The sequence below is a fragment of the Aquarana catesbeiana genome, linkage group LG06 (assembly GCF_042186555.1).
Source record: "Aquarana catesbeiana isolate 2022-GZ linkage group LG06, ASM4218655v1, whole genome shotgun sequence".
Taxonomy (NCBI): Eukaryota; Metazoa; Chordata; class Amphibia; order Anura; family Ranidae; genus Aquarana; species Aquarana catesbeiana.
The window spans coordinates 12,025,543-12,051,622 of NC_133329.1; the positions used below are offsets into that span (position 1 = coordinate 12,025,543).

At 40.7% G+C, this 26,080-nt stretch overlaps 1 protein-coding gene across 1 annotated transcript in view; it reads left to right on the forward strand.

Annotated features, from left to right (window-relative positions):
- The window catches only part of LOC141147853 (uromodulin-like), an 88,058-nt gene that overhangs the window by 3,931 nt on the left and 58,047 nt on the right, over positions 1-26,080 (forward strand). The window contains exons 3-7 of the mRNA XM_073635020.1: positions 454-597; positions 6,019-6,284; positions 9,728-9,847; positions 15,977-16,154; positions 19,865-20,038. Of these exons, the coding sequence (XP_073491121.1) occupies positions 454-597; positions 6,019-6,284; positions 9,728-9,847; positions 15,977-16,154; positions 19,865-20,038 (882 nt within the window). The remainder of the gene's footprint in view (positions 1-453; positions 598-6,018; positions 6,285-9,727; positions 9,848-15,976; positions 16,155-19,864; positions 20,039-26,080) is intronic.

Genomic DNA, 26,080 nt, shown 5'->3' on the forward strand with positions numbered 1-26,080 from the left:
TCATGTGTCCGTGATTTCCTTTTTTATCTTGTGAGTGTACCATATGCCTTGGGATTACTACTTTACTTTAATTCTACACTGAGGTGGCGCTTCCTATGTTTTCCCCTCCTCCGTACAAAAGACAGTGCCCACCCCCATGGCCTTTTTTTTACCAAACCTTTGCCTATTAGACTTCAAAATAGGGAAATTTGATATTTCAGATTTAGCCCAGGAGTACACTCAGCCAATGGAAAAATCATTTTATACAGAAATTGTCAGATCTTATCAACTAAACAGTAAAACAAAAACATGTCACTGCCGTCCTGACCTGATGTAAAGCTCCAACAACATGTATTTGCCAAGTTCATCACCAAAATAGACCAAGAGATTTTGTTACAATGGTATCAATGATCATTAATGTGTTTTATAAAATGTCAACAGAACATTGTATTATCTGATCGATTTGTATTACAGAGGGGACCTCCTTTACTGTACTGATGGATGCATTTATAGTGTATTCTGGTTATGCATACAACTTTGGGAAAGCTCTGAAATCTGTATCAGCCAGATTCCCCTGTGTCACACGACAATATACTTCAGTAATCCTGGACTATGCAGGTAAATACAAAAGTCACTACTTTACTTGTTACATTGTAACATTTTAATTTCTATGCCATGCTTTATTCTTGTAAAAATTATTTCAGTGGTATCCCTCTATGTGTGCAGTCAGGCTGACCATTGAGGTGAATTTCACAAAGTGTCCATCCACTCTCAGCCTGACATGTAATTCTTCACTCTCTGGCACTGCACTGATGCTCACCTCTATCCCGGCACCCATGTACAGGTTTTCACTTTCTGTTTCTGAACCTACGCTCACATTTTTACTCTCCATCCCTAAATTTTTGCACATTTCCTTATTTCCTGCACCTGAACTGATGTGCATTCATCCCCCTATATACAATCATCAGAGGGGTGTCCTTCATTGCCTGATATCTCACTCAGCCTCTGATGTGATGGCTGGGAGGGGTTTAAGAAATGACATCACTTCCCAAACTTATAGAGGAGGCATGGTGGATATCTACAGAATGTCAGAGATGTCCCACTGACCCATTAATGTAACTGCTTTTTCAGGACATTACTGGGACCCTAAAAACTTCAAAACAAACTATAAAAATAATGAAACTCTTCTATCATATCTGCTTTTCTGCAAATAAATTATAAACATAGAATTGAAACTCTGTCTGAGCCTTTAATTAAGGGGAACCTAAAAGAGCTGGTTTGGTTTGGTTCGCACCCGAACATACGAACAGACCAAAAATTTGTGCAAACACGCAAACACTGTTAAAGTCTATGGGACACAAACATGAAAAATCAGAAGTGTTCATTTTGAAGGCGTGTATGTAAGTTATTGTCATAAAAAATGTTTGGGGACCCGGGTCCTGCCCCACGGGACACGTATGAATGCAAAAAAAAAAGGAGCAGTGATTTTAATAATGCTTAAAGTGAAACAATAAAAATGAAATATTCCCTGTACCGTTAGCTGCGATGAAACATAAAATCTCCTGGATCATGGCCCAGGAGAAGATTGTCAGCAAGCTGCTTGACAAAACCCACAAATTTGAATTAATCTGGGAGCCCTGTGCGAAATACGTAAGTATACCATTACTTCCAGGCTTGTAGATGACCCTGATTATTCCCACACTCTCTAGGTGACCTTCCTTCCTGATGACACTTTTCGCCCTAATGATACTCGCTTTTCTTTTCCCTCTTCTCTTCCCTTCCCTTAATTTCTTCACGTGGAGACAAAGCATCTTCCTTGTCTTTTCTATTTCAGGCTGATATCATTCAAATAGCCTCTTAAACTGCAATGGTTTTGGCCATAATGTGAGGTACCCAGAATCAAACACTCAATACCATAAAGAACTGAATGTTTGTTGCTATTTCCACATAACTCAACATATCCCCCACAATAAAACATCAGGGGCAGATCAGGGCAGACACGCTTCTCCCATTCAAACGACCATTTTCATGGAGGAATTGACCAGGTCCGTCCCCTCCACAGTGAGTTCCCCTTGGGGTGGAGAGACGTCCTAACATGATCAATCAAACTCTTAATCATTCACCGATTTAATCTTTAGTCATTTGAACAGGATCGACTTCCCGCTACAATCGGACAGTGGGTTCCAACGAACTAGTCTCCCTGATCTTGTATTAGTCCCAGGTAATACCTTCCCTGGGCTGGGTGGTCTCATACCTGCTTTATCTAGTGGTCAATCATAGATAATTGTGGATGATGTATACCTGTATCAGTACTGTACTCTCACCTGAATTGCTTTACCTGTATTTGAAAGTAACATGTATTTTTATACACTTTAAAACTTTATGGACAATCTCCAGTTTCCAAGCAGAAAGAACAGTATTTATAATACAAAACTGCATGCAGGGCACTGGACAAACCACTAGGGACAAATGGGATGTGAAAGATTGTGATACAGTAATGTAATCTGTAAGATTACAGTGTACTGTATGTGTTCTGTGTTTTTCACTTTTTGAATTTGGAGCCGGGCTCCGTCCCCATACGTCGCAACGCTCGCAGGGAACGGAGCTTGGCACTGTGATAGATCGAGCAGAGGACACGGCTCGCACACACAGATGGGAGACATTACAGGATCCTGGGGACAAGGTAAGTAACTTTGCCTGGATCCTGCGATGCGATCCAAAGCCACACTCGGGAACACCGCCAGTGAGGTTAAGGGGAACTCCACGCCAAATTTAAAAAAAAAATTGGTGTGTGGTCCCCCCAAAATCCATACCAGGCCCTTCAGGTCTGGTATGGATTTTAAGGGGAACCCCGCGCCAAAATAAAAAAAAAATCTTGGTGCGGGGGTCCACCCCACCATCCATGCCAGAGCCTTATTCAAGCATGTAACCTGGCAGGCAGCAGGAAAAGGGGGGGCGAGAGAGTGCCCCCCTCCTGAACCGTACCAGGCCACATGCCCTTCACATGGGGACGGTGGTTTGGGGTCACCCATGTTGATGGGTACAAGGACCTCATCCCAACAACCCATGCCCGGTAGTTGTGGGGGTCTGCGGACAGGGGGCTTATCCGAATCTGAAAGCCCCCTTTAACAAGGGGGCCCCCAGATCCCACCCCCCCATGTGAATGGGTATCGTAAAAAATAAAAATGACAGGAGAACATTTTTGACAATTCCTTTATTAAAAATAGTGTCCCGCGATGTAAATCCATCGTCAATCACGGCGTCCGACGGTCCCAATTTTTTTTAAAAGGCAGAAAATCTCCACCTTCATGGGAGGCTTCCACCGTGATGTAAATGGGTGACCCCGCCCTCTGATGTCACATTACCTCACATGACATCAGAAGGGGTGGAGTCACCCATTTTTTTAAATAAAGGAATTGTCAAAAACTGTCTACTTTTTTGACACTTTTTTGGTTAAAGGGTAGGGGTACATCAAACTCATCCATACTGGGGAGTAATAAGCAAGCATGAAAGTGGCGGTAAAGGTAAAAATGTTTTCAAAGGTCGTTCTCTGCACACATTTTATTAGTAACTCCCCTGCAGCCCCCTCCTGAATACTTACCTGAGCCCCATCTCAATCCAGTGCTGTGAACACCTGTAGCAGCTTTTTTTCCCATCTCCCTTGTCTCACAGACTTGACTGAGAGCAGAGAGTGGGGGGCAGGGCAATGCTGGGCTATGAGTCTGAATACATGCAAACAGCCTGGCTCGGGATTAAGCACATACGAGTGCCCACCATAGGAAGCGGCTTCTTATGGGGGGAGGAACCAGGAGTTCCGATGGAAGACCCCAGAAGAGGAGGATCAGTGCTGCTCTGTGCAATAACATTGCACAGAGAAGGTAAGTATAACATGTTTATTATTTTAATAAAAAAGGAACTAAAGCTTTCCAATCACTTTAACCAACATGGCACAGTACAGTCATCTTGTACAGGCAGAATCACATACATGTACATCACAGCATGCACACACAGACACAAAATACTGTGCTGCAGCACAACCCAAACAGTGACCAATGATTTATGGCCAGGACCCGCTGATTGGCTCAGCAAATGACAGAAGAGAACTCTGTGGTGGTAAAAAAACACAGAGCTCTCTTAATGAAGCAGCAACATGACGCTATTTTTCTCCCTGCAAAGCACGAGCACATTGCTGAGTGAAACAGCAAACACACTAAACATTGTTAGGGACACATTTAACCCCTTCATCTCCCTAGATGGTAACCCCTTCCCAGCCAGTGGCATTAGGAAAGGTGAAAGCATATAGCAATATCACTGATCACTGTATTACCCTGTTTCCCCGAAAATAAGACCTAGCGTGATTGTCAGTGATGGCTGCAATATAAGCCCTACCCCCCAAATAAGCCCTACCCCGTTTCCCTGAAAATAAGCCCTACCCTGAAAATAAGACCAGGGCTTATTTGGGGGGATAGGGCTTATATTACAGCCATCACCGACAATCACACTAGGTCTTATTTTCGGGGAAACAGGGTAGTGTCAATGGTGATATCAGTGGCAGTTAGTCAGTTAACGCCACCCCCCCAGCGTCAGTTAGTGTCAGATTGTCCACTGCACTGTTACAGTCCCACTATAAGTTGCTGATTATCACCATTACTAGTATAAAAAAAAAGAAAAAGAATAAATAAAAATTCTAGTATACTGTATATATATAGTTTGTAGACACTATAACTTTCAAGCAAACAATCAATATACACTTATTGGCATTTTATTTACCGAAAACATGTAGCAGAATATATTTTGGCCTAAATTTATGAAGAAATTGTATTTTTTTTATTTTTCTATTGGAAATGTTTTATAACAGAAAGTATTACATATTTATTTATTTAATTGAGGTTTTTTTTTATTTGTTTATATCGCAAATAATAATAATTAAAAAAAAACAGTAGTGATCAAATACCACCAAAAGAAAGCTCTATTTGTGTGAAAAAAGGATATAGATTTTGTTTGTGTAGAACATTGCATGACTGTGCAATCACCAGTTAAAGTAGCGCAGTGCCGAACTGCAAAAAATGGCCTGGTCATAAATTGGGTAAAATCTTACGGAGCTAAAGTGGTTAACTATCACATCTTACAGAGTGCAGAGATCAGGGGCATGTAATGTATAGCACAGCCTACAGATCAGAATATGTAATGTATAGTACAGCCTACAGAGCAGAATATGTAATGTATAGCACAGCCTACAGATCAGAATATGTAATGTATAGCACAGCCTACAGATCAGAATATGTAATGTATAGCACAGCCTACAGATCAGAATATGTAATGTATAGTACAGCCTACAGATCAGAATATGTAATGTATAGTACAACCTACAGATCAGAATATGTAATGTATAGTACAGCCTACAGATCAGAATATGTAATGTATAGCACAGCCTACAGAGCAGAATATGTAATGTATAGCACAGCCTATAGATCAGAATATGTAATGTATAGTACAGCCAAAAGATCAGAATATGTAATGTATAGTACAACCTACAGAGCAGAATATGTAATGTATAGTACAACCTACAGATCAGAATATGTAATGTATAGTACAGCCTACAGATCAGAATATGTAATGTATAGTACAGCCTATAGATCCGAATATGTAATGTATAGCACAGCTTATAAGGTGCAGTGATGAGGACTATGTGACAAGCAGCATAGAGTACAGCAGACATGAGGACAACATAAAGCACATCATACAGAGTGCAGCAGAGTATGATATGTACATTCCACAAAGAATCATTCTTTGGGTCAATCAAATCACTATCAATATTTAGCAGTCAGAGAGAAGTGATCTCCCCTGAAAATGGGTATAATTGGAATCTGTACATTCTTTTATTTTTTATGAGCAAACTACATTACTAAGCTGAGAAGGATATCACAATTTGGTTGGATGGATTGGTTCTCTTACTATTTCTTATGCTATTATTAATGTTTATAACTTTTATTTTCATTTTTATTTTAATCTCTACTTTTCAATTTTTTTTCTTTTTAGAAACAAATGAAACTATCACCAATGACTGGAGAGGTTTCTTACAAAGCATACCAGGAGACTATTGGAATGACTATTCTACTTATGAAAATTACTATTACCATTCATTAAACTGCAATCAGTCCCTCCTCTATGGGCTGAAGAGAGCTCTGCAGATTTCCCCCGCTGAGTCCATCATTTGGGTTAATACATTTGGCTCCATGACAGATTACAATGACACTCAGCTCCTGTCTGATGTTCATACATTGCTGGAGGAAAAGAAGTCCCAAGTAAGAGTCTTCCATGTAAAGTCATACATCATCTATGTACAGTCATGGCCAAAAATATTGGCACACCTGCATTTCTGTCAGATAATGCACCACTTCACCCAGAAAAGTGTGGCAATGATAAATGTTTAGGCATTCTCATGTTTATTTCTTTTTTTTTGTATTGGTATGACACAAAAAAGTGGAGAAACAAAAGCCAAATCTGACACATTACACATAAAACTCTGGACAAAATTATTGGCACCCCAATTATAATATTTGGTAGCACACCTCTTGGAAAAATATCTGAAATCAATGGCTTCCTATAACCATCAATGAGTTTCTTACACCTCTCTATTGGAATTTTGGACCTCTCTTCTTTCGCCAACTGCTCCAGGTCTCTCAGATTGGAAGAGTTCCTTTTCCCTACTGCTGTTTTAAGATCTCTCAACAGGTGCTCTATGGGGTTTAGATTTGGAATCATTGCTGGCCAGTTCAGTACTCTCCATTTCTGGGTGCATTTTGATGTCTGCTTTGGGTTATTGTCCTGCTGTAAGACCCATGACCTCTGACAGAGACCCAACTTTCTGACACTAGGCCCGACTTTGCACCCCAGAATTCTTTAGTAATCTTCAGATTTCATAATACCATGCACACAGTCAAGACATCCAGTGCCTGAAGCAGCAAATCAAACCCAAAAACATCAGTGAACCTCCACCGTGTGTGACTATAGGGACTGTATTATTTTTCTGAAAACAGTTGAATGATGGGCTTTACCAATATGCTGTAATTTAGTTTCATCTGTCCGCAGTACATTCTCCTAAAAGGATTTTGGCTTTCTGAGGTACATTTTGGCAAACTGCAATCTGGCTTTATTTATGTTTTTGTGTCAACAGTGGGGTCGTACCATAGCGTCCCTTTTCATTCAGATTGCGATGTATAGTTCGAGCGGACACATTTGTGCCCTGTGCCTGAAAGTCAGCTTGAATTTTTCATGGAGTTGATCGAGGTTCTTTATCCTCCATTCGAACAATCCTTCATTGCAGTCTTTGATCATTTTTCTCTTTCGTTCACATCCAGGCAGATTAGCTACAGTGCCAATGGCTGTAAACTTCTTGACAATGTTGCACACAGGAACATTAAGATCTCTGGAGATGGACTTGTAACCTTGAGGTTGTCCACGCTTTTCCACAATTTTTGTTCTCAAATCCTCAGACAATTCTTTGCTGCTCTTTCTCTTCTCCATGCTTTGTGTGGCACACAGAGACACACAACAGAAAGGTTGAGTCAATTTTCCAACATTTTAACTGGTTTCTGGTGTGATTTCTATATTCTCAGACCCTGTTAATTGATACAGATGAGTTTAATAACAAATTACAGGAGAATCACAAACTTGGAATGCAATTATGTCTTACAATTTTGAGAAGGTGCCAATAATTTTGTCCATTCCATTTTTGGAGTTTTGCTTGGAATGTGTCAGATTTGGCTTTTTGTTTCTCCACTTTTTTGTGTCATACCGATACAAAAAACAGGAGAGTGCCTAAACATTTGTAATTGCAACAATTTTCTGGGTGAAGTGGTGCATTGTCGGAAAAGGTTAGAAAGTCCTGCGCTTATCCTCCCACCTGGTGGAGGCAAATTGGCCAACTGTTGGTGACTGTTAAATGAGAATTAAAAGTAAACACATAAATAGAGAAAAGCCGCAACCCAAAAAGGTCTGAACCCCTGACACACACATAAATAATTAAATAAACAGGTGCTCTAATCAATAAATTCACAGTGCAAAAAATGGGGCATGAAATCCTCACATACAAAGGTAAGTGTAATAATTAGTGAAAAAAATGTCCCAGTCTCCTTTCCCAGCTGAAGCCTATTACAGGGAAACGCGTCGGGTGGAGCCCATTTTGAGATGTCTATCCCATTGAGCAGGCTGGTAAAAACTGACGCTCTGTTTTGTGTGTTTTTTTTTGCTGATTTCTGGTTGCCTTGATGTAAGTGTTTAGAGTGCTGTTTTTAATAAACCCCTTTTTGAAACATACTGCACTACGAGGCTTTCCTCTTCTTCTCACATATGCTTTGGGATTTATCCTTGAGCCTTTAGATTGGATATCAGCCCATCCATTAATACGGAGGTTCCTGTGTCTATTGACAAATTGGATCTGCTGTCACAGCCCAGCCTGTTGGAGCCTGTTGGGATTACTATCCAGCGTTTGAGATCTCCACCGTTTGGTGAGAAGCAAATCTATGTGGTGATGGGATATTCACCATCTATGCCATTTGTGTTTTGAAGAAGAAGAAGTTTTTATTCACTTGGTTCACTTAATTCCCTTTCCTACAAGGGTCTTCCAGCTGGACACTTATTTATTCATTTTTTGAATTTAATCTTATTTTTTAGATTTCGCTATTAGTCACAAAACATTTTTTTCACTAATTATTTTTTGTTTCAATTTTTTTATTAAAGATTTTGCATAGTACATACAATAAGACATTGAGCAGAGTATCATTACAATCTTGAAATAAACTGTTGAAATGCATTGTAAATCTTGGTGTACAGATAAAATACAGAAGAGGTACAATCAAGTAGTAACTTATAGAACTCGGCTATAATAGATACAACTTTAAGAGGTCTCCAAGCTGAAATGGTACATCATAATTTTGTGAAGGACTCTGTACTGACTTGCACCGCACATTGCCCAGTGAAATCGGGTAGATAGCTACCGCACCCAAACACCCCTGTCGGGATCTAATGCCGCGTACACACGGTCGGACTTTACAGCAGACTTTGTCCGGCGGACTTTTCGACGGACTTTACGACGGACTTTCTGAATGAACGGACTTGCCTACACACAATCCACCAAAGTCCGTCGAATTCGTATGTGATGACATACGACCGGACTAAAACAAGGAAGTTCATAGCCAATAGCCAATAGCTGCCCTAGCGTGGCTTTTTGTCCGTCGAACTAGCATACAGACGAGCGGACTTTTCGATTTCGATTTCGACGGATTGATTTAAAACATGTTTCAAATCTAAGTCCGTCCAACTTTTGAGAAAACAAAGTCCGCTGGAGCCCACACACGATCGAATTGTCCGACGAAATCCCGTCCGCCAGGCAAAGTCTGCCGTAAAGTCAGCTCGTGTGTATGCGGCATTAGTGTGTTTGGGTGGAAGCTTCCCCTGCCTGACTTGTAGATGCCATTGTACCGATCTCATGGTTGTGTGATGCCTTCTACAGAGTGGTTTGGATATTACGGCTCTGTCCAACCACTATTTTTTTCATTAATTATTACACTTACCTTTGTATGTGAGGATTTCATGCCCCATTTTTTGCACTGTGAATTTATTGATTTGCGCACCTGTTTTTTAATTATGAAGTGGTGCATTATCTGTCAGAATGCAGGGGTGCTTATATTTTTGGCCATGACTGTATCTCTAAACCACAAGATAAACATTTTATTTTTCTCTACAGGTTAATTTTCTGTTTTACCCAAATTATTGTACACTGAATGGTTCCCAGCGTGATGTTTTAAATGACATTTCATCTCTTAGTTATGGACAAGTGATTTCTCTGAATTATGATAATTATAAGGTAAGAATTATATTAGAATCATAGTTTAAGTGAAGGCAGAAATATGTTGATGGTGGACACTTTATGTATGGGGCTGAATTTCAATTATACTGTATACATCTGTAGACGGCTTTAGAGGTGATAATCTACATCGATCTGAACTGCCATAGGTTCAGGTCAGCAGGGGTTCAGTGAACTTTAAAGGAGTTCAGATGCCAAACCTCAACTAAACCCCATTTAAGTCAATGGAAGTCAAATCTGTCAAATTAAAAAGGTCAGTTTTCTGGGCTAATAAGAAAAGGCGTGTCAAAAATATCACGGGGATAGAGACTTCTCCCCTGCTATCTATCCTCACACCCATCCTGAGGGCCTTTTGTCTGGCTGCAGATCACTTTCTAAGCTACTTCTGCCTCGTCAGGTGTGGTCTCTCTGAGCTGCCAATTGAGGAAAGCAGAGAAATGTATATTTCCTAGACATAGGGGAAAAAACAGGAAGCGCCACCTCAGTGTAGTATTAAAGCAAAGTTTTAATCGCAAGGTATATATAATACACTCACAAGATAAAAATGGAAATCAAGCTCATCTGTGTGTATGGGGGGGGGGGGATGGCTCTCCAGGCGTCCGAGACCGTCATCCAGGCATGAGGGAGATAGCAGAGGATCTGTTAGGCAGTCCTGTGGCCACCAGGAAGTCGGCTGGAACCAATGTGGAATGCACGGAAATGACATCCCCAGAAGTGAACGGACATCAAGGAGAGACCATTCTAGATGGGCAGAATAGGCAGGCTATGCACTCGGAGCATCGGCTCCTTCTACAGGCCTAACATGGCAGTGCTGGAAATGTGCTATTTATGTTCCCAGGCCGGCCATGGAACAACAAGCTCCAGCACACACAGCACACCACCAGCACCCACACGGAAATAATAGTATGGTTTGGGCCAGGATTTTAGCATAGACACTGATTATATTGCCAAAAAGATGGTACATTAAGATATACACATTTAGAATAGTTAAAAATGTGCAACATGCATAAAGAATACATACATAAATCATTAATTACACACACTAATAAACATATATATATATAAATATATATATATATATATATATATATATATATATATATATATGTGTGTATATATTTCCTGGCTCAGCCTCATGCCAGCACAACCTCAGGTCAACCCCGCCCCCCGTACTGTGTTCTTCTCCTTCTCAGCTGTGTGTAATTATTCTGCCTTGGTTCCCCTGCAGCCTGCTGACAGTCCCCAAAAGATTTTTTCCTTAATTGCCTCACTAGCCTTGCCCAGCCGGTAAGTGCAGTATGTTCAGGCTTGAAATAAAAAAGAAGAAAAAGATTATCGCGCTAACACAAAAACATGTACCACAAGAAAAAAGCTGCAGCTCTAAATTTGTGAGATATGCACAAATAAATAAATAATAAATAAACAAACATGAACCGCGCTATAAACAGGTGAAATAATATAAAGATAGATCCCTGAAGGACCCATATATGTGTCAGAAATAAACACTGAAAACAACCTAAGTGATTAAGGAAAAATTAATAAATGATAAAAAGTTCCAGCAGTGAAATAAAGTCCGAATGTAAAATACCAATGATATCCAATAGGAGTACAATAAGGCTAAACAATTCTTCAGGTGACACCATGTGATAAATCCACCACCAGGTAAATTGAACGCTTACCAAGCTGCAAATCAGCTTGTAAGTAAACCAGGTGCCCGGTCAGTATAAAAGTCCTAATACGACTTCACAGTGTGGACTAATGCCCCGTACACACGGTCGGACTTTGTTCGGACATTCCGACAACAAAATCCTAGGATTTTTTCCGACGGATGTTGGCTCAAACTTGTCTTGCATACACACGGTCACACAAAGTTGTCGGAATATCCGATCGTTCTGAACGCGGTGATGTAAAACACGTACGACGGGACTATAAACGGGGCAGTGGCCAATAGCTTTCATCTCTTTATTTATTCTGAGCATGCGTGGCACTTTGTCCGTCGGATTTGTGTACACACGATCGGAATTTCCGACAACGGATTTTGTTGTCGGAAAATTTTATAGCCTGCTCTCAAACTTTGTGTGTCGGAAAATCAGATGGAAAATGTGTGATGGAGCCTACACACGGTCGGAATTTCCGACAACAAGGTCCTATCATACATTTTCCGTCGGAAAATCCGACCGTGTGTACGGGGCAAAAGGCAGAACAGGAGGGCTCCGTCCGGTGGATGAATGGGCTATCAACAGGGAGGACCAGTGACAATTCCCGCCCTGGGACCACCCCCTCCAATGCATTTCACCCAATCAGGGATTATTCATATAGATTGTGTTTAAAGCAGTTGTTGTGGTAGCTGTCCTGCAATGACACAAACACATGACCTTCAGACTGATAGACTGAAGGTCATGTGTTTGTGTCATTGCAGGACATAAAGGTTAGCTAATTTTTTTGGGCACTAAAATACAACAATATGGATTGATAGGAATCAAAATAAAAGTGTTAATAATAATAATCATCATCATAATAGTTCATATATATATATATATATATATATATATATATATATATATATATATATATATATATATATATCAACATATGTATGTCCATAAACTTTGTGCTTTTTAAAAAAGTATTAAAATGATATTACGGAATCTCTATTACATACTCCATGCTATTTTCAAACCATGCCTCCAAACATCACTGGGCCAACAAAAAATGGGAGCAAGAGCTCTCCATTAACCTTACGGAGAAAGAGTGGGAAAATATCCACTCAATTGCACATAAGGGAACTCTAAACGTTCAGGTACAAGAGAATGCATACAAAATAATAACCAGGTGGTACAGAACCCCACTTAAGCTACACCACTTCAACCATGCGCTCCCCACGCACTGCTGGAGATGCAAAACAGACACAGGATCTCTCATTCATTTATGGTGGACGTGTCCCAAACTTCAACCATTCTGGAAAGAGGTCCATAGAATTATACAACAAGTAACCACTTACACACTTGACTACACCCCAGAACAGTTTCTTATTCACCATTCAACAATTCCACTTCGCTCATACTTCCGCTCCCTAGCAATGCACATGGTCAACGCAGCAAAGATGTGTGTCCCATGCAAATGGCGCTGTCAGGACCCTCCAAACTTGGCAGATTGGTTCAAACGCATACAAAAAACTGCGGAAATGGAAGAGCTCATACATCAGGCGAAAGACACACCTGCCAAATACAATAACACATCGGCCTGCTGGCTACATTTCCTCACTACAGAGGAATACAAAAAAGTCCTACCCTGAAAGGGGTGTGGGAGCTGTGGCAGAGAACAGGGAAAAAGAGAGAGGAGGGGAAGAGAGCAAGAGAAAAAGGGAACCCCCCCAACTTACTATCTCCTCTTCCCTGCATTCTTGATCTGGAACTCATGCCAGACACCTCAGATTACAGCCTATTAAGACAGAAAATATTTGGTTTGGTATGTACTAAAGGTTATATAGAGACAAACAAACAATCTATTCGCGACCTATGATCCTTCTCCATACACTTTTACCACCCGCAGATACGGTTACGTGTTTATATTTGTTGACCTTAAATACAAAGATATGTTCTTCATTCGATGAATGTACACTTGCAACAGTCTCCCACTGAATTGTCATGCTCTCGTGTGCTTGTGATATTATAAATACTTCTACAGAACAAGTGTTGCATTTTGGCTAACAATGTTACCTTACATTCTGTTTTCCTTTTCTTGATATGTATAACATGTACTGACCTTTCACTTTCAATAAAGAAAAAATTTTTCTTGGAAAAAAAAAAAAATGATATTACGGGATATTTAATAGCAATGGTACATATAGGCAGAGAACATGATGTCAGAAATGGTGTGTAGGGGATTTAACGGTAGCGATAGAAGCTACCTATAAATGGTACAAATGCCTGTAGGGGTCTATAGGAGGATCAATACATGGCTGCAGATGAAGTCACATCCACTGACCCAAATGTGCATAAATGTACAGACCATAATGGAGACATGACCCATAGGGCATTGTTAGCCAGAGGAAGAGGTCATGCTACAACATCAAAAGCAACATGAAACTAATATATGCAGTACTTACTATGGGCGTTGGTATCAAATGCAGAAGGAATAATGAAAAGGGACCATAAGGGTCAACTAAAAAAGAAAAAGGGGGAACAAATTATACAGAATGGAAATCAACAAAACTACACACCCTATACCTACACAGGGACTATGATGTAACATGAGGGGTTATAAGAGGGTATGGACTTCCTGTGTTTTCCCCTCCTTCTGATCTGTTCACAGACCTGGCTCCCTCTGAGGATAGCTGCCTCCATTTATCTTAAGAACTGATCCTTTAAGGACTAATGGACTCATATGATTACTGGCTTATTATCCATTTATACAGTTACAGTTACCCCATCTTTTGCACTTACAGTTTTTTTTCCTATATTTCCTAGACATGTCCAGGAACAAAAGATTTGTGGCAGCTGGTAGCATTGCATGGAGAGATCCCCAATAATCTGTGATTATTTTCCTTTTCAAGCACTGAATTTCTCAAAGTAAAAGATGCCAACAAATGTAACACCGGCCATATAATAAATACAGCAAATCTTGCAGAGGCCGGCATATTAGAGGGAGCCAATCTAATGTTTTTATCTTAAAGTAGTAGAAGGCCAGTTATAGGTGGGGGCAGGGGCCATTTGTTTGTTACTGGTGTATATTGGTCCGGGGACACACTGTACATCTTTGCTGCCATTGTGCTCTTGCTGGGTGTCCAGTGTGCTCCTGTTCCTTTAAGGGGGATTGGGCTGCCTCCAGGCCCACCTGCCCCTCATCTATCCATTTAATGCATGTGCTTCCATTGTGGAGATGCTTATAAATTTAGTAGTGTTAGGACTGCAAGCAATACACAGGGTGCCGTGAAGAGGCCTTGCAGCTTATACATGCGTTTGCAAATGCGTGCTAACTAAACCCCTGTTTTTAACGCAGATTGTTGGACAGGTTAATTTGGCCAGTTGGCAGACTGGTTGGTGAGTTGAGCTATGGAATGTTCTGTTTTTGTCTTTTTAGTATTAAAAGTGTGGCTTAAAAAAACAAAAAACAAACGTGTTATAATTACTTGCTCTGTGCAGTGGTTTTGCACAGAGCAGTCCCAATCCTCTTCTTCTTGGGTCCCCCGCCGGTACTTCTGGCTCCTTCCCCTTAAGTAGTACCCTCAATAACAAGCCACTTGCTATGGGGGCACTGGTGAGTACCCGCTCCTGAGCCCTGCTCTGTGTCCATAGGCCCCACCCCCTACCTCTCCTTATTGGCTCACTGGTTGTAATTGAGAGCAGTGGGAGCCAATGCTGCTCAGCCAATGAGGAGAGGGACATTGAGTAAAAGAAGCAGCCAGAAACTCCATAACATCAAGCATATTTATTTTCAAGCTTTCACAGTGAGTACAGTCAGCAGCAGACTAGTTTCGGCGATAAGCCTTGTTCACAGCAATGAGGAGAGGGAGTCCTGAGACAGCCAATGCTCTTATGCACATCACTGGATCGAGAGGGAACTCGAGATGGGTGAGTTTTAGGGGGCTGTGGGGGGGGCAGCACACAAAGATTTTTTGCCTTAATGCATAGAATGAATAAAGGTAAAAAACGTTCAGCCTTTCATCCACTTTAAACCACAAGAGATGAGGCTGGGGAACTGATATGTTTTTACCTATATAATCTCAATGTTTGCTAAATCCCTGAAAGTTCTGTGAATGTTTCATAGTTCTGCATTGTAGGTTTTGTAGCTTATCTATATTACACAATCTCAAGACTGTGGGAATGCCCAACCCAGCACTCCTTGGTGGTTCCCAGGTCAGTATATGGAGCTGTAAGGTCTGGGCTAATCCAGAGTCATCTCAATAGAGACCACTGGACAAATTCTTTTAGGACAAGGTACCATTTATCATAATGTAATGGTATCTTTAGCCTTTGATGTATTAAGATATACTGCTACATCTGGGTGTATATAGGAAATAAATGGGGGGTTTTAACTATAGCAAAGGGTTTGTGCCCATAAATGTATTCCTTTATAAAAGTTATTTGTTTTTTTTTAAATGTTTTATTTCTCTCCTATTTTTGGCAGGTATATCACTCATTGGCATTATTGTTGTCTAAACCTCTAAATTCATCTGTACGCATCCTGAATATCAACGAAAATGTCTCTGACAATTATACTGACACGTTTAATGTTCCAACTTCCTTATCATATTTACTGATCACAGGAGCTGAGACATTCACTCTTAATTTTACTGATCCGAATGGTAAGTTCATGTAGATTTACAGTAAGTGTTTCTGAATGTATATGCTGCATCATTTCCAACAACTGTATGAGGATAAATATGATGTCCACCATTTCTACAATAAAATTAAAATGACTCCTTCCTGCCAAAAATCACAGAAAGTGTCCTCTGAGTCAGCGGGTATCACATTATTTAAAAAGTCAAAACCAAACATAATATAAGGGAATTCTTCTCTTCTTCACAGAAAATTTAGATGTGAACACATTTAATGCATCAGTGGCCCTGGATCCTGTTCATTCTATGGGCCTTTGTTGATGGACTTTGATGTTGTGTTGATTGTGTCAGATCAGTTTGAAATACTTCTGAGATCCTTCAGAATCCAATGACAGGTACATTTGAACTGGAGCTGACCTACTTCTCACCAACATCTAACCTGCTTTAAGCAGGTATTTCCTTGTCATAGACGTGTATAAAGATGCAAAAAACCATTGAAAGTGAACAAAAGTCCATTGACACAGGTGCTTATGGACTTCAGAAAAATTCTTCACTTTTCTCTACATGTATTTGTGCCAAATACTTCCCACCGGCTGTGTGCCTGGCAGGATGTACATGATATGAATTTCCTGCATATCGGGTACCATAGTTTCAGTCATTTCTCACATGGCTGTTTTTACCATGACATCACGATAATGTCTAGTGATGTTACAAAGGTATTTGTACAAGGTGAAAAAGCCACAAGAGAGATCCTTCTAGGTGTAGTATTCAGTTTTACTTACATGGAAAGGATAGCAGAGAGTAAAGTAAGGGCATAATCACATCCATGGGGTTACAGGACCTCCATCTAGAGTCAAGCTACCTAATTTAGTGTGGAGAATATGACTGTCTCCATGCAGAGTGTGGTTGGTCAAACTCAACGGACATCAGGGACTTCCATTGCATTAAGTTATAATCAGATCCGGTGAACCGTGGTAAAGGGGTTGACTCCCCAAAATATAACTAAATTGAGGTCAGCAGAGCTGTCCATTAAATAAAAAGGTGCTCCAAAATGGATTCTTCAGGAATGTCAGTATTTATTGATCATAAGACCAGGTTAAAACACACCAATAATGTGTTCCATGTCACTTCATCAGGGAAAGATGTACAGTACATCACCTTTAACATACAGTGACTTGAAAAAGTATTCATACCGATTGAAATTTTCCACATTTTTGTCATGTTACAACCAAAGACGTAAATTTATTTTATTATTTATGTGATAGACCAACACAAAGTGGCACATAATTGTGAAGTGGAATTAAAAAGATAAATGGTTTTCCAATTTTTTTACAAATAAATATCTGAAAAGTGTGGCATGCATTTGTATTCAGCCCCCTTTACTCTGATACCTCAAACTAAAATCTAGTGGAAACAATTACCTTCAGCTAGATAGTAAAAAGAGTCCACCTGTGTGTAATTTAATCTCAGTATAAATACAGCTGTTCTATTCGACCGGACTGGTCTGACGGACGCCGACGGACCAAATCCGGCAGACAATCCGATCGTGTGTGGGCTTCACTGGACCTTCAGCGGACTTTTCCTGTCGCAAATCTTACGGACTTTAGATTTGGAACATGCTTCAAATCTTTAGGTCGTAACCCCGCCGGACCCAGAAATCTGCTCGTCTGTGTGCTAGTCCGACGGACAAAAACTGACGCTAGGGCAGCTATTGGCTACTGGCTATGAACTTCCTTATTTTAGTCCGGTCGTACGTCATCATGTACGAATCCGTCGGACTTTGGTGTGAGCATGTGTAGGCAAGTCCGTTCGTTAGAAAGTCCGTCGGAAGTCCGTCAAAAGTCCGTCGAAAGTCCGCTGGAAAGTTTGTCGGACCAGTTCGGTCGAAAAGTCCGCTGGTGTGTACGTTGCATTAGAAGTTTGTCGGAGAACCTTAGTGAATAAACAGCATCGTGAAGGCCAAGGAACAAACCAGACAGTTCAGAGACATCTAGTCGTGCACTTCACAAATCTTGCCTTTATGGAACAGTGGCAAAAAAGAAAGCCATTGTAAAGGAAAATCATAATAAGTCTCGTTTGCAGTTTCTGAGAAGCCATATTGGGGACACATCAAACATGTGGAAGAAGGTGATCTGGTCAGATGAGACCAAAACTGAACTTTTAGGCCTAAAAGCAAAATGCTATGTGTGGCGGAAAACTAACACTACACATTACCCTGAACACACCATCCCCACCGTGAAACATGGTGGTGGCAGCATCATGTGGTGGGGATGCTTTTCTTCAGCAGGGGCAGGGAAACTGGAGTTGATGGGAAGTTGGATGGAGCCAAATACAGGGCAATCTTAGAAGAAAACCTGTTAGAATCTGCAAAAGACTTGAGACTGGGGTGGAGGTTCACCCTCCAGCAGAACAACGACCCGAAACATACAGCCAGAGATACAGTTGAATGGTTTAGATGAAAGCATATTCATGTGCTAGAATGGCCCAATCAAAATCCAGACCTGAATGCAATTGAGAATCTTTGGCTCTCAATCAAATCTATTTTGCCAGGAAGAATGGGCAAAAATGTCCCTCTCTATATGGGCAAAGCTGGTAGAGACATCCCCAAAAAGACTTGCAGCTGTAATTGCAGTGAAAGGGGGTTCTACAAAGTATTGACTCAGGGGGGCTGAATATAAATTCATGGCACACTTTTCACAGATTTATTTGAAAACCATTTATCATTTTCTTTTCACTTCACAATTATGTGCAGTTTTGTGTTGGCCTATCACATAAAATCCCAATAAAATCCTTTTACGTTTTTGGTTGTAATATGACAAAATGTGGAAAATTTCAAGGAGTATGAATACTTTTTTTAAGGCGTATATTGAATATAACTGTTATATTACAGTTTGTTTAAAGCTTTTTTTTAAAGCTTCACACAAAGATTGAATTGGTACAACCATGTTGTAGGCACTTTTGAGTGCCCTGATTTTCTGGCATGAAACCAGAAAGGGAACAGGAGAAAGAGACCAATGAGATGGAAGACATGGAGAACAAGAAACAGCTTCACTAGCTTTTAGCTTTCCTTCTACTAACCTCAGAAACAATTGAGTACTAACAATTGAGTCTGTCGTAAGTGCACTAATACGGCTACAATCACCTGCTACTAACCTCAAAACTAACCTCAAAACATTTCAATAAAGGTACCCAGAGTTGCTCTAGATCTATTAGGACCCTGTCAAAAAACTTACCCTTTCTCCGTATCTTAGTCTAAAAATGGTGCAGAATTTTGAGAAATCAAAAGGAGCCCAAATCAGTGTCCAGTTAATCATTTTCATTAGAAGGTTCATCTCTGTTAAAAGACCACAGAAACCTTTCTTTTACACAGCAAACAATTCATATATCATTGCTATTACTGTGTATATTATAATTATTAATAGGTCATAGGTAAGACATCTTGCCAGCTCAGTGTTACTATGGAGGTAATATTTTGTGGATGCCATGAAATCAATACATACACTTTGAGGAATTTGTAGAATTTGTTGGGATTGGATTTCCACTTTTAGAAGCTTTTACCTGAAATTCTTCAACCAAATAAACATGCAATCATGTAATCACCCACTTTCTCTATATAAATGATATTTGTTGAATATTAGACTTAAAAATATGTAATAACACAATACATTTATTAGCCTTGTTTTCAATGTATAACTGTATTTAAATAGTTTTTATTTATTTATTTTTTATTATTTTAGGAAAAACATTATCATTTGAAAAACATACAAATTTTTACTACCACTTCTTATACAATTACCGCGTTAATTATGGTTTTCTAAGTCCCCATTTGGTAAAAAGTCCAGCTGCGGGATCCTGGATTCTGAATACTCAGGGGAATACATTACTTTCTGTTCAGATATTGGGAATTACTGGTAAGTTCTACCATCTCACTGTACTGTATATGAATAATTCTGACTCTGACAGGTCCTCTCCTATATAATAAATTCAGGTAATAATGAATCCAGATTTTGGTGTGTTTTTTGGCATTTCATATTTCAAAACATCTTCTGGGATGTGATCTACATTGAGCCAATCTTTTTGCTGTGATCCTGTAAAATGTTCTATCCCCCCTCTGATATGAAAGGGAGCCCCTCTGAGAGTTCATATCTCCCCATTGTGGTTGAGGGAGAAGGAATGGGGAGATTGTTGTGGTAGCAAAGAGTAGAAGAGCCTTTTACAACAGTTGGCCACAGTGAGGGCAGTGCAGACTAATGTTAGTGTTCTCTTTTAAATTGTTGTACAAAAAGAAACAGATTTTTTAGTGCATCTTGTCAGTCTGTGCCTTTGACTATTGGCTGTCAGTGTGTACTGTTGTAGTCTATTGGCTTGCCAATTGTCATCTAGTACAATGCTTTTTTTTTTTAGACAATTCATTGGTATATTATTTCCTTTTTTGTGTTACGTGTAAGACATGAAATCAATATAAATCAACACATGAAATCAATACAAATCAAACAGATTTTGCATACATTCTAAGAAATTAGATGACTTAACGCTATGTCTAGACATCTAAGGATGGGGGAGGGGGGACGAAGGGGGTAGAAGAAGAGGAGGCAAACCAAATACGAATTTGGACTAATTGAGCTATCGCTGAGCTCAGTCAGAGCAAGCATGGTAAGATAGACAGTTTATCAGAATTGTGGATATGAGGTGATCACAAGAAGAGGTAGTGATTCCGTAACTGGTTCACCCATGACAAAGAGTAGATATTTATATCATGTATGTTGGAATACATAGGAGAAGTACGGAGTATTCAGCAGTCTTTTTTAGATAGTACCTGAACCAGGTGTTATTGTTGTTTGGAGGTGAGGCGAGTTTGAGGGAGGCACAGGAGTGATTAATATATTGTTTATAATTTGGCTCTCCAGGTCCAGTAGTACTTTCTCTATGTATAAGTCCCATTTGTGATGAAAGCTGAGTATTTTCCGATGATGGGTTAGAACCAAATCCAGCTTTTCTTTCCGCAGTAAGTTCAGCAAATCATTTTTGATTTCTTTGATAGTAGTGGGAAGGAAGCTGTCCAATGTTTAAGAATGGCCCTTCTGGCCGCAATGTAGCACATGGTTAACCATAGTTTGTTGGACTGTATGGTTTTAATTTTAGCTCTTAGCTGGCTGGTAAGGGGAGTATCCAAAGAGCTGAAATGTAGAGAGTATATGTCCCTGTGAGGTGGAAGTCCTGTGACCGTGGTGGCCAGTAGCTCTACCTGATTCCAAAAGCGTGAGATGGAGGGACAGGACCATAGCCTGTGTAGCAGAGAGGGCCTGAGTTCATAGCACAAGGGGCAGTGTTGGCGGTCAGGAAACTGTGGTTGCATTAGGTGGGGTATATATTTGTTTGTGACAAATGAGCAGGTAGTGTTGTAGCCAGCTAATATGCAATGGAATAACTCTGAGGATTGTAAGTCCTTATTCCACGATGTTGCTGTGTTTCGTAGTGCATGTCTCTGAGTGGGCATACTTTACATACAGACAAACTGATTGCTTGTTGGGTGCATAGGAGGTGGCTAAAGAGTAGGTTATATCTTTGAGCTATCTGGGGAAAGGGGAGGGGTCTGCCTGTGGAGGTATAAAAAATTTGGGAGAATTTAGTTAGACCTTGCAAAGTCCATGTGGCAAAAGCCGCATATTACTGTGCCTGTGGGAACAGAGGTGCTTGAGGATAGGGAGATGTCGGGAAAGCTGGGGGGGAAATCCCAGCTTTTTTGTAGCTCTCTCCAAGCTAGCACTTTAGCTAGCACTTTATCACATATTAAAAGGTTATGTTTTAGAGAGGGACAAAGGAATATTTGCGCTATCCAAAGAAAATGCACAGAAACCAAATGAATATATGTGCATGCGTAATGTGACTGAACGCTGCAACTCTATAAGTTTAAATACTAAAAACTTAAAATAAAATCAAAAAGAAGGAAGGTGTGCAAGTCCAGTCAAAAAACAACTATATGTGAATATATTAAAAAAGCAAGCAAAATATATATATAAAAAATATATATAAAAACTCAACATCAAATATATGAATATATCAAACATAAAAAATAAAACATATCAAACACGTGACTTGAAGAGTATATAAACCCAAGAAGAGTCCATGTAGCATCTAAAAGAACAAAATCAACAGAGGAAAGTCCTTATATAGTTCTCTAAGAACCAGGGCATCTAATCTTCAATCCAGCGGTCTGAGATGAAATGTAAGGAATGATAATGCAAACTGCTTACCAGATATGTTGGATCTCAAGTGATAGAGATCAGAAATGCCTGTGCTCCCTACGAGAGCAGGGAGAGTACCGGGGACGGCTGTGTGAGAGCTGACTGATCACTGGCCATCGGGTACTACGCCGGCTCAGGACATGTATATGCCGGACGTGCAATTTAGAAATCTGGACTGCCTGAGCTCATACTTCTTATCCTTGCTTTTGTAAAGAGTGATCCTAGGAGTAAGGTTTCCCTTCAATGGTTCCTTTGCAACAGGCGGAATCTCCTTGTCGTGAGACCATTACAAGCTGACCTGCCAGCAGGCTAATGCACAGGCGTTTCTGATCGCTATCTGGTAAGCAGTTTGCATGATCATTCCTTACATCTCATCTCAGACTGCTGGATTGAAGATTAGAAGCCCTGGTTTTTAGAGAACTATATAAGGACTTTCCTCTGTTCATTTTGTTCTTTTAGATGCTACATGGACTCTTCTTGGGTTTATATACTCTTTAAGTCACCTGTTTGATATTTTTTATATTTTTTATGTTTGATATATTCACATATTTGATGTTGAGTTTTTATATATATTTTTATATATATATATTTTGCTTGCGTTTTTTTATATATTCACATATAGTTGTTTTTTGACTGGACTTGCGCACCTTTCTTCTTTTTTATTATGTTTTACAGAGGATGGGAGAGATCTGACTCCACAGTGCAGCAAGTCAGGCAGTCCATTGGAGCTTACCATCTGAAATTCTAGTTCATAATTCGAGTATCTGGAGGTTTGAGTCAACCAGACTAAACCCCCTCTCAAAAGGCATGACAGGTTGTAGAGGCGTATTTTTTCCATATTGGCACCCCCTTTCGTGTTTTGGAAGGCATAACTTTTGAATGGAGATCTGGGGTCGGTGGCTTCACCAAAAAAAGTATTTAGAGCTTTCTGAGAATTTTGGAGATCTTTGTGTTTTAAAAGTGGGGGATGGTTTGTAGGGGGTAAAGGAGTTTCAGGAAACTAACCATCTTAAACAGGTAACATCTTCTGAAAAACGAGAGAGGAAGGCCTGACCAGTTTTCTAATTCAGCTATGATTTTAGATAGGACAGGGGAGTAATTAAGCTGATAGAGAGAGGAGGGGGCCTTGGCAATTTTGATTCCTAGGTACGTTATGTGGGTCTTGGCTACCGGGAAGATGGAACCTAACATCCAGGGAGGGGGCCGGCTTGAAATAGGGGGAGAATTTTGCTCTTGGAGAAGTTCATTCTCAGACCCGAGCATTTGCAAAATCGTCTAAAAATCTATTGATTGTGGAGCATACCTGCCTGAGGATTGGACGTAAAGATCAATATGTCATCCGCGAACAGGGCAGTCCGAAGTTCTTGGGAGCCCACCTTAACCCCTTGTAGTTTTGAGTGGAAAAGCAGATAGCAGAAAAGAGGTTCTAGTGTGAGATTAAATAGCAGGGGTGAAAGGGGGCATCCCTGTTGTTTTCCTTTGTGGAGTCCGATCTTTATGGAGATTAGGCCTGTAGTGATAATGTTTGCTAAGCGAGTAAAATACATGGTGGTGATGAGGTGGAGCAACGGGCCTGAAAAGCAAAATTTTGAGAGGACCAAATTCAACCACTGAAAACTGACATTGTCAAAAACTTTTTCAGCATCAAGGGTTACTATGGCAGTATCCATGGTCGGGTTGGTTCTCACATAATCTAGCACTGTGAGGACTTTTCTGATTTTGGAGGTGGTGGAGTGCCCTTGGTTTAAACCTGCTTGTGAAGGATGGATAAGGCATGATTGAGGCCAGTCTATTCACCATTATTTTGAATAGAAGTTTTGTATCTAAAGTTAGTAGGGAAATTGGACTGTAGGATTTGAGTTCTGTGGGGTCTTTCCCTTTTTTGGGTATTAATTTAATGTGGGCTTGGAAGCCCGAGGGAAAGGTTTCCATTAAGTATGTCTTGGAAGACTAGGGCTAGGGTGGGGGAAGCTGTTTCTGCAGATACTTTGTAAAGTTCTGATGTGTAACTGTCAGGACCTGGGGCATTGCCCGTTGATAGGGATTTGATTGCAGAGAGAATTTCGTCTATCGAGATCTGGGCATTGAGTGGAGCCAGGAGCATGTTGTTGATGGTGGGGAGAGGGATTAAATATAGAAAGTCTTGCACTGCAGCTTTCTCTGTCTTTATTGGTCTGGGCGATAGAGGGAAGTGTAGAAACTTTCGAGAATGGCATTAATGTCTTAAGGGCAGGTGGACAGGTTGCCTAGGTTGTATTTCAAGGCGGCTATGTGAGTGGGAGTTTGTGGGCCTTTACAAAGGCACACCCAGAAGTTTTCCTGCTTTGTTACCATGTTTGTGGTATTTTAAGGTCTTGAAATGATTGATGTAATCTTTCCTGTGCCTCCGCCCGCATGTCGAACTGGCTCTTGGCGGCTCGCCATGCCTCCCTAGTGTTTGGGGAGTTGTGTTGTGACAGCAGAGTTTGGGCTGTACGTAAGGTGTTGCTTGCTTCACTATATTCCCTAGTGACCTTTTTTTTTTGTAGGCAGTGGTGTAGGAAATAATTTTTCCCCAAAGCACAGCTTTCCCAGCTTCCCAGAGTAAGTTGGGTTTATTACTATATTACGAGTTAGTAGCTATGTAGTCAGCACACGTGTCTCTGATGACTTTTTGTAGGGCCGGATCATGCGCCAGGTATAACAGAAAACGCCAGATCTTGGCCGAATGGTGGATGATAAAACAAGTCAGCTCTACTGAGATTGGGGCATGGTCAGAGATGGCTATTTCATGTATGCTGGGATCTGTGATGTGTTCTAAGAGCATGGTATTGGCAAAAATGTAGTCAATTCTGGACAGGGTGTGGTGTGGGGGGAAGAAGAAGGTGAACTCTCTCCCATCTGAGTGAGTTAATCTCCATAGGTCGGTTAGACTAAGGCCTTCCGTGAAGTGTGACAAAAGAGAGGGAGGATTCAAGGGAGAAGGACTGGAGGGGCGTCGGTCGCATGATTTGTCGTCTTGGCAGTTTAAGTTAAAGTTGCCACCCACCAAGAGGGGGAGTTGTATAAAGGGGCGAGTAGGGATGTGAGATGTTGAAAGAAATGTTTGGAGGGAATATTAGGGGCATAGACGTTGGATATGGCCCATTCCCGTGGTAAAGTCCTAAGTTTAGCTATAAGGATACGTCCTTCATCATCCGTTGCTTGTGGATGAGGAGAAGGACACCTGCCTTCCCTTTAATAGCTGGAGACCCAAATACCTGGCCTACCCAGAGCTTGCGCATGCGAGTGAAATCAGCTGCTGTCAAGTGTCTCCTGGAGTAGTGCAACATCAGTTTTAAGACGTTTAAGGTGGCGATGGACTGCCATACGGTTTTAGGGAGAACGTAAACCCTTGACATTCCAGGAGACCACTTTCATACAAAGATTTTGTGGGTGGTCTATCTAGCAAGTTTAGATACTGTAAGAGGTAAGTGGGCGGTTGTACATGGCTCGCTATTGAGGGATCACCTGAGAGTGTTAACCCCAGCGAAGGGTGCTTGCATCTTGAGGAAGAGGGGTTGGGGAGGAAAACAACCCAACCGAGGTCAGTGGGGAAGAACAAAAAAGTACATACCCTGGGAAGCCTGGACTTCTCTTTTTTTCACATGTGTTATACACACACCAGCGAACAGTATTACCAGGGAAGGCTTTCGCCCACAGCTATGATGTACACTGTCTTTCAGGAAT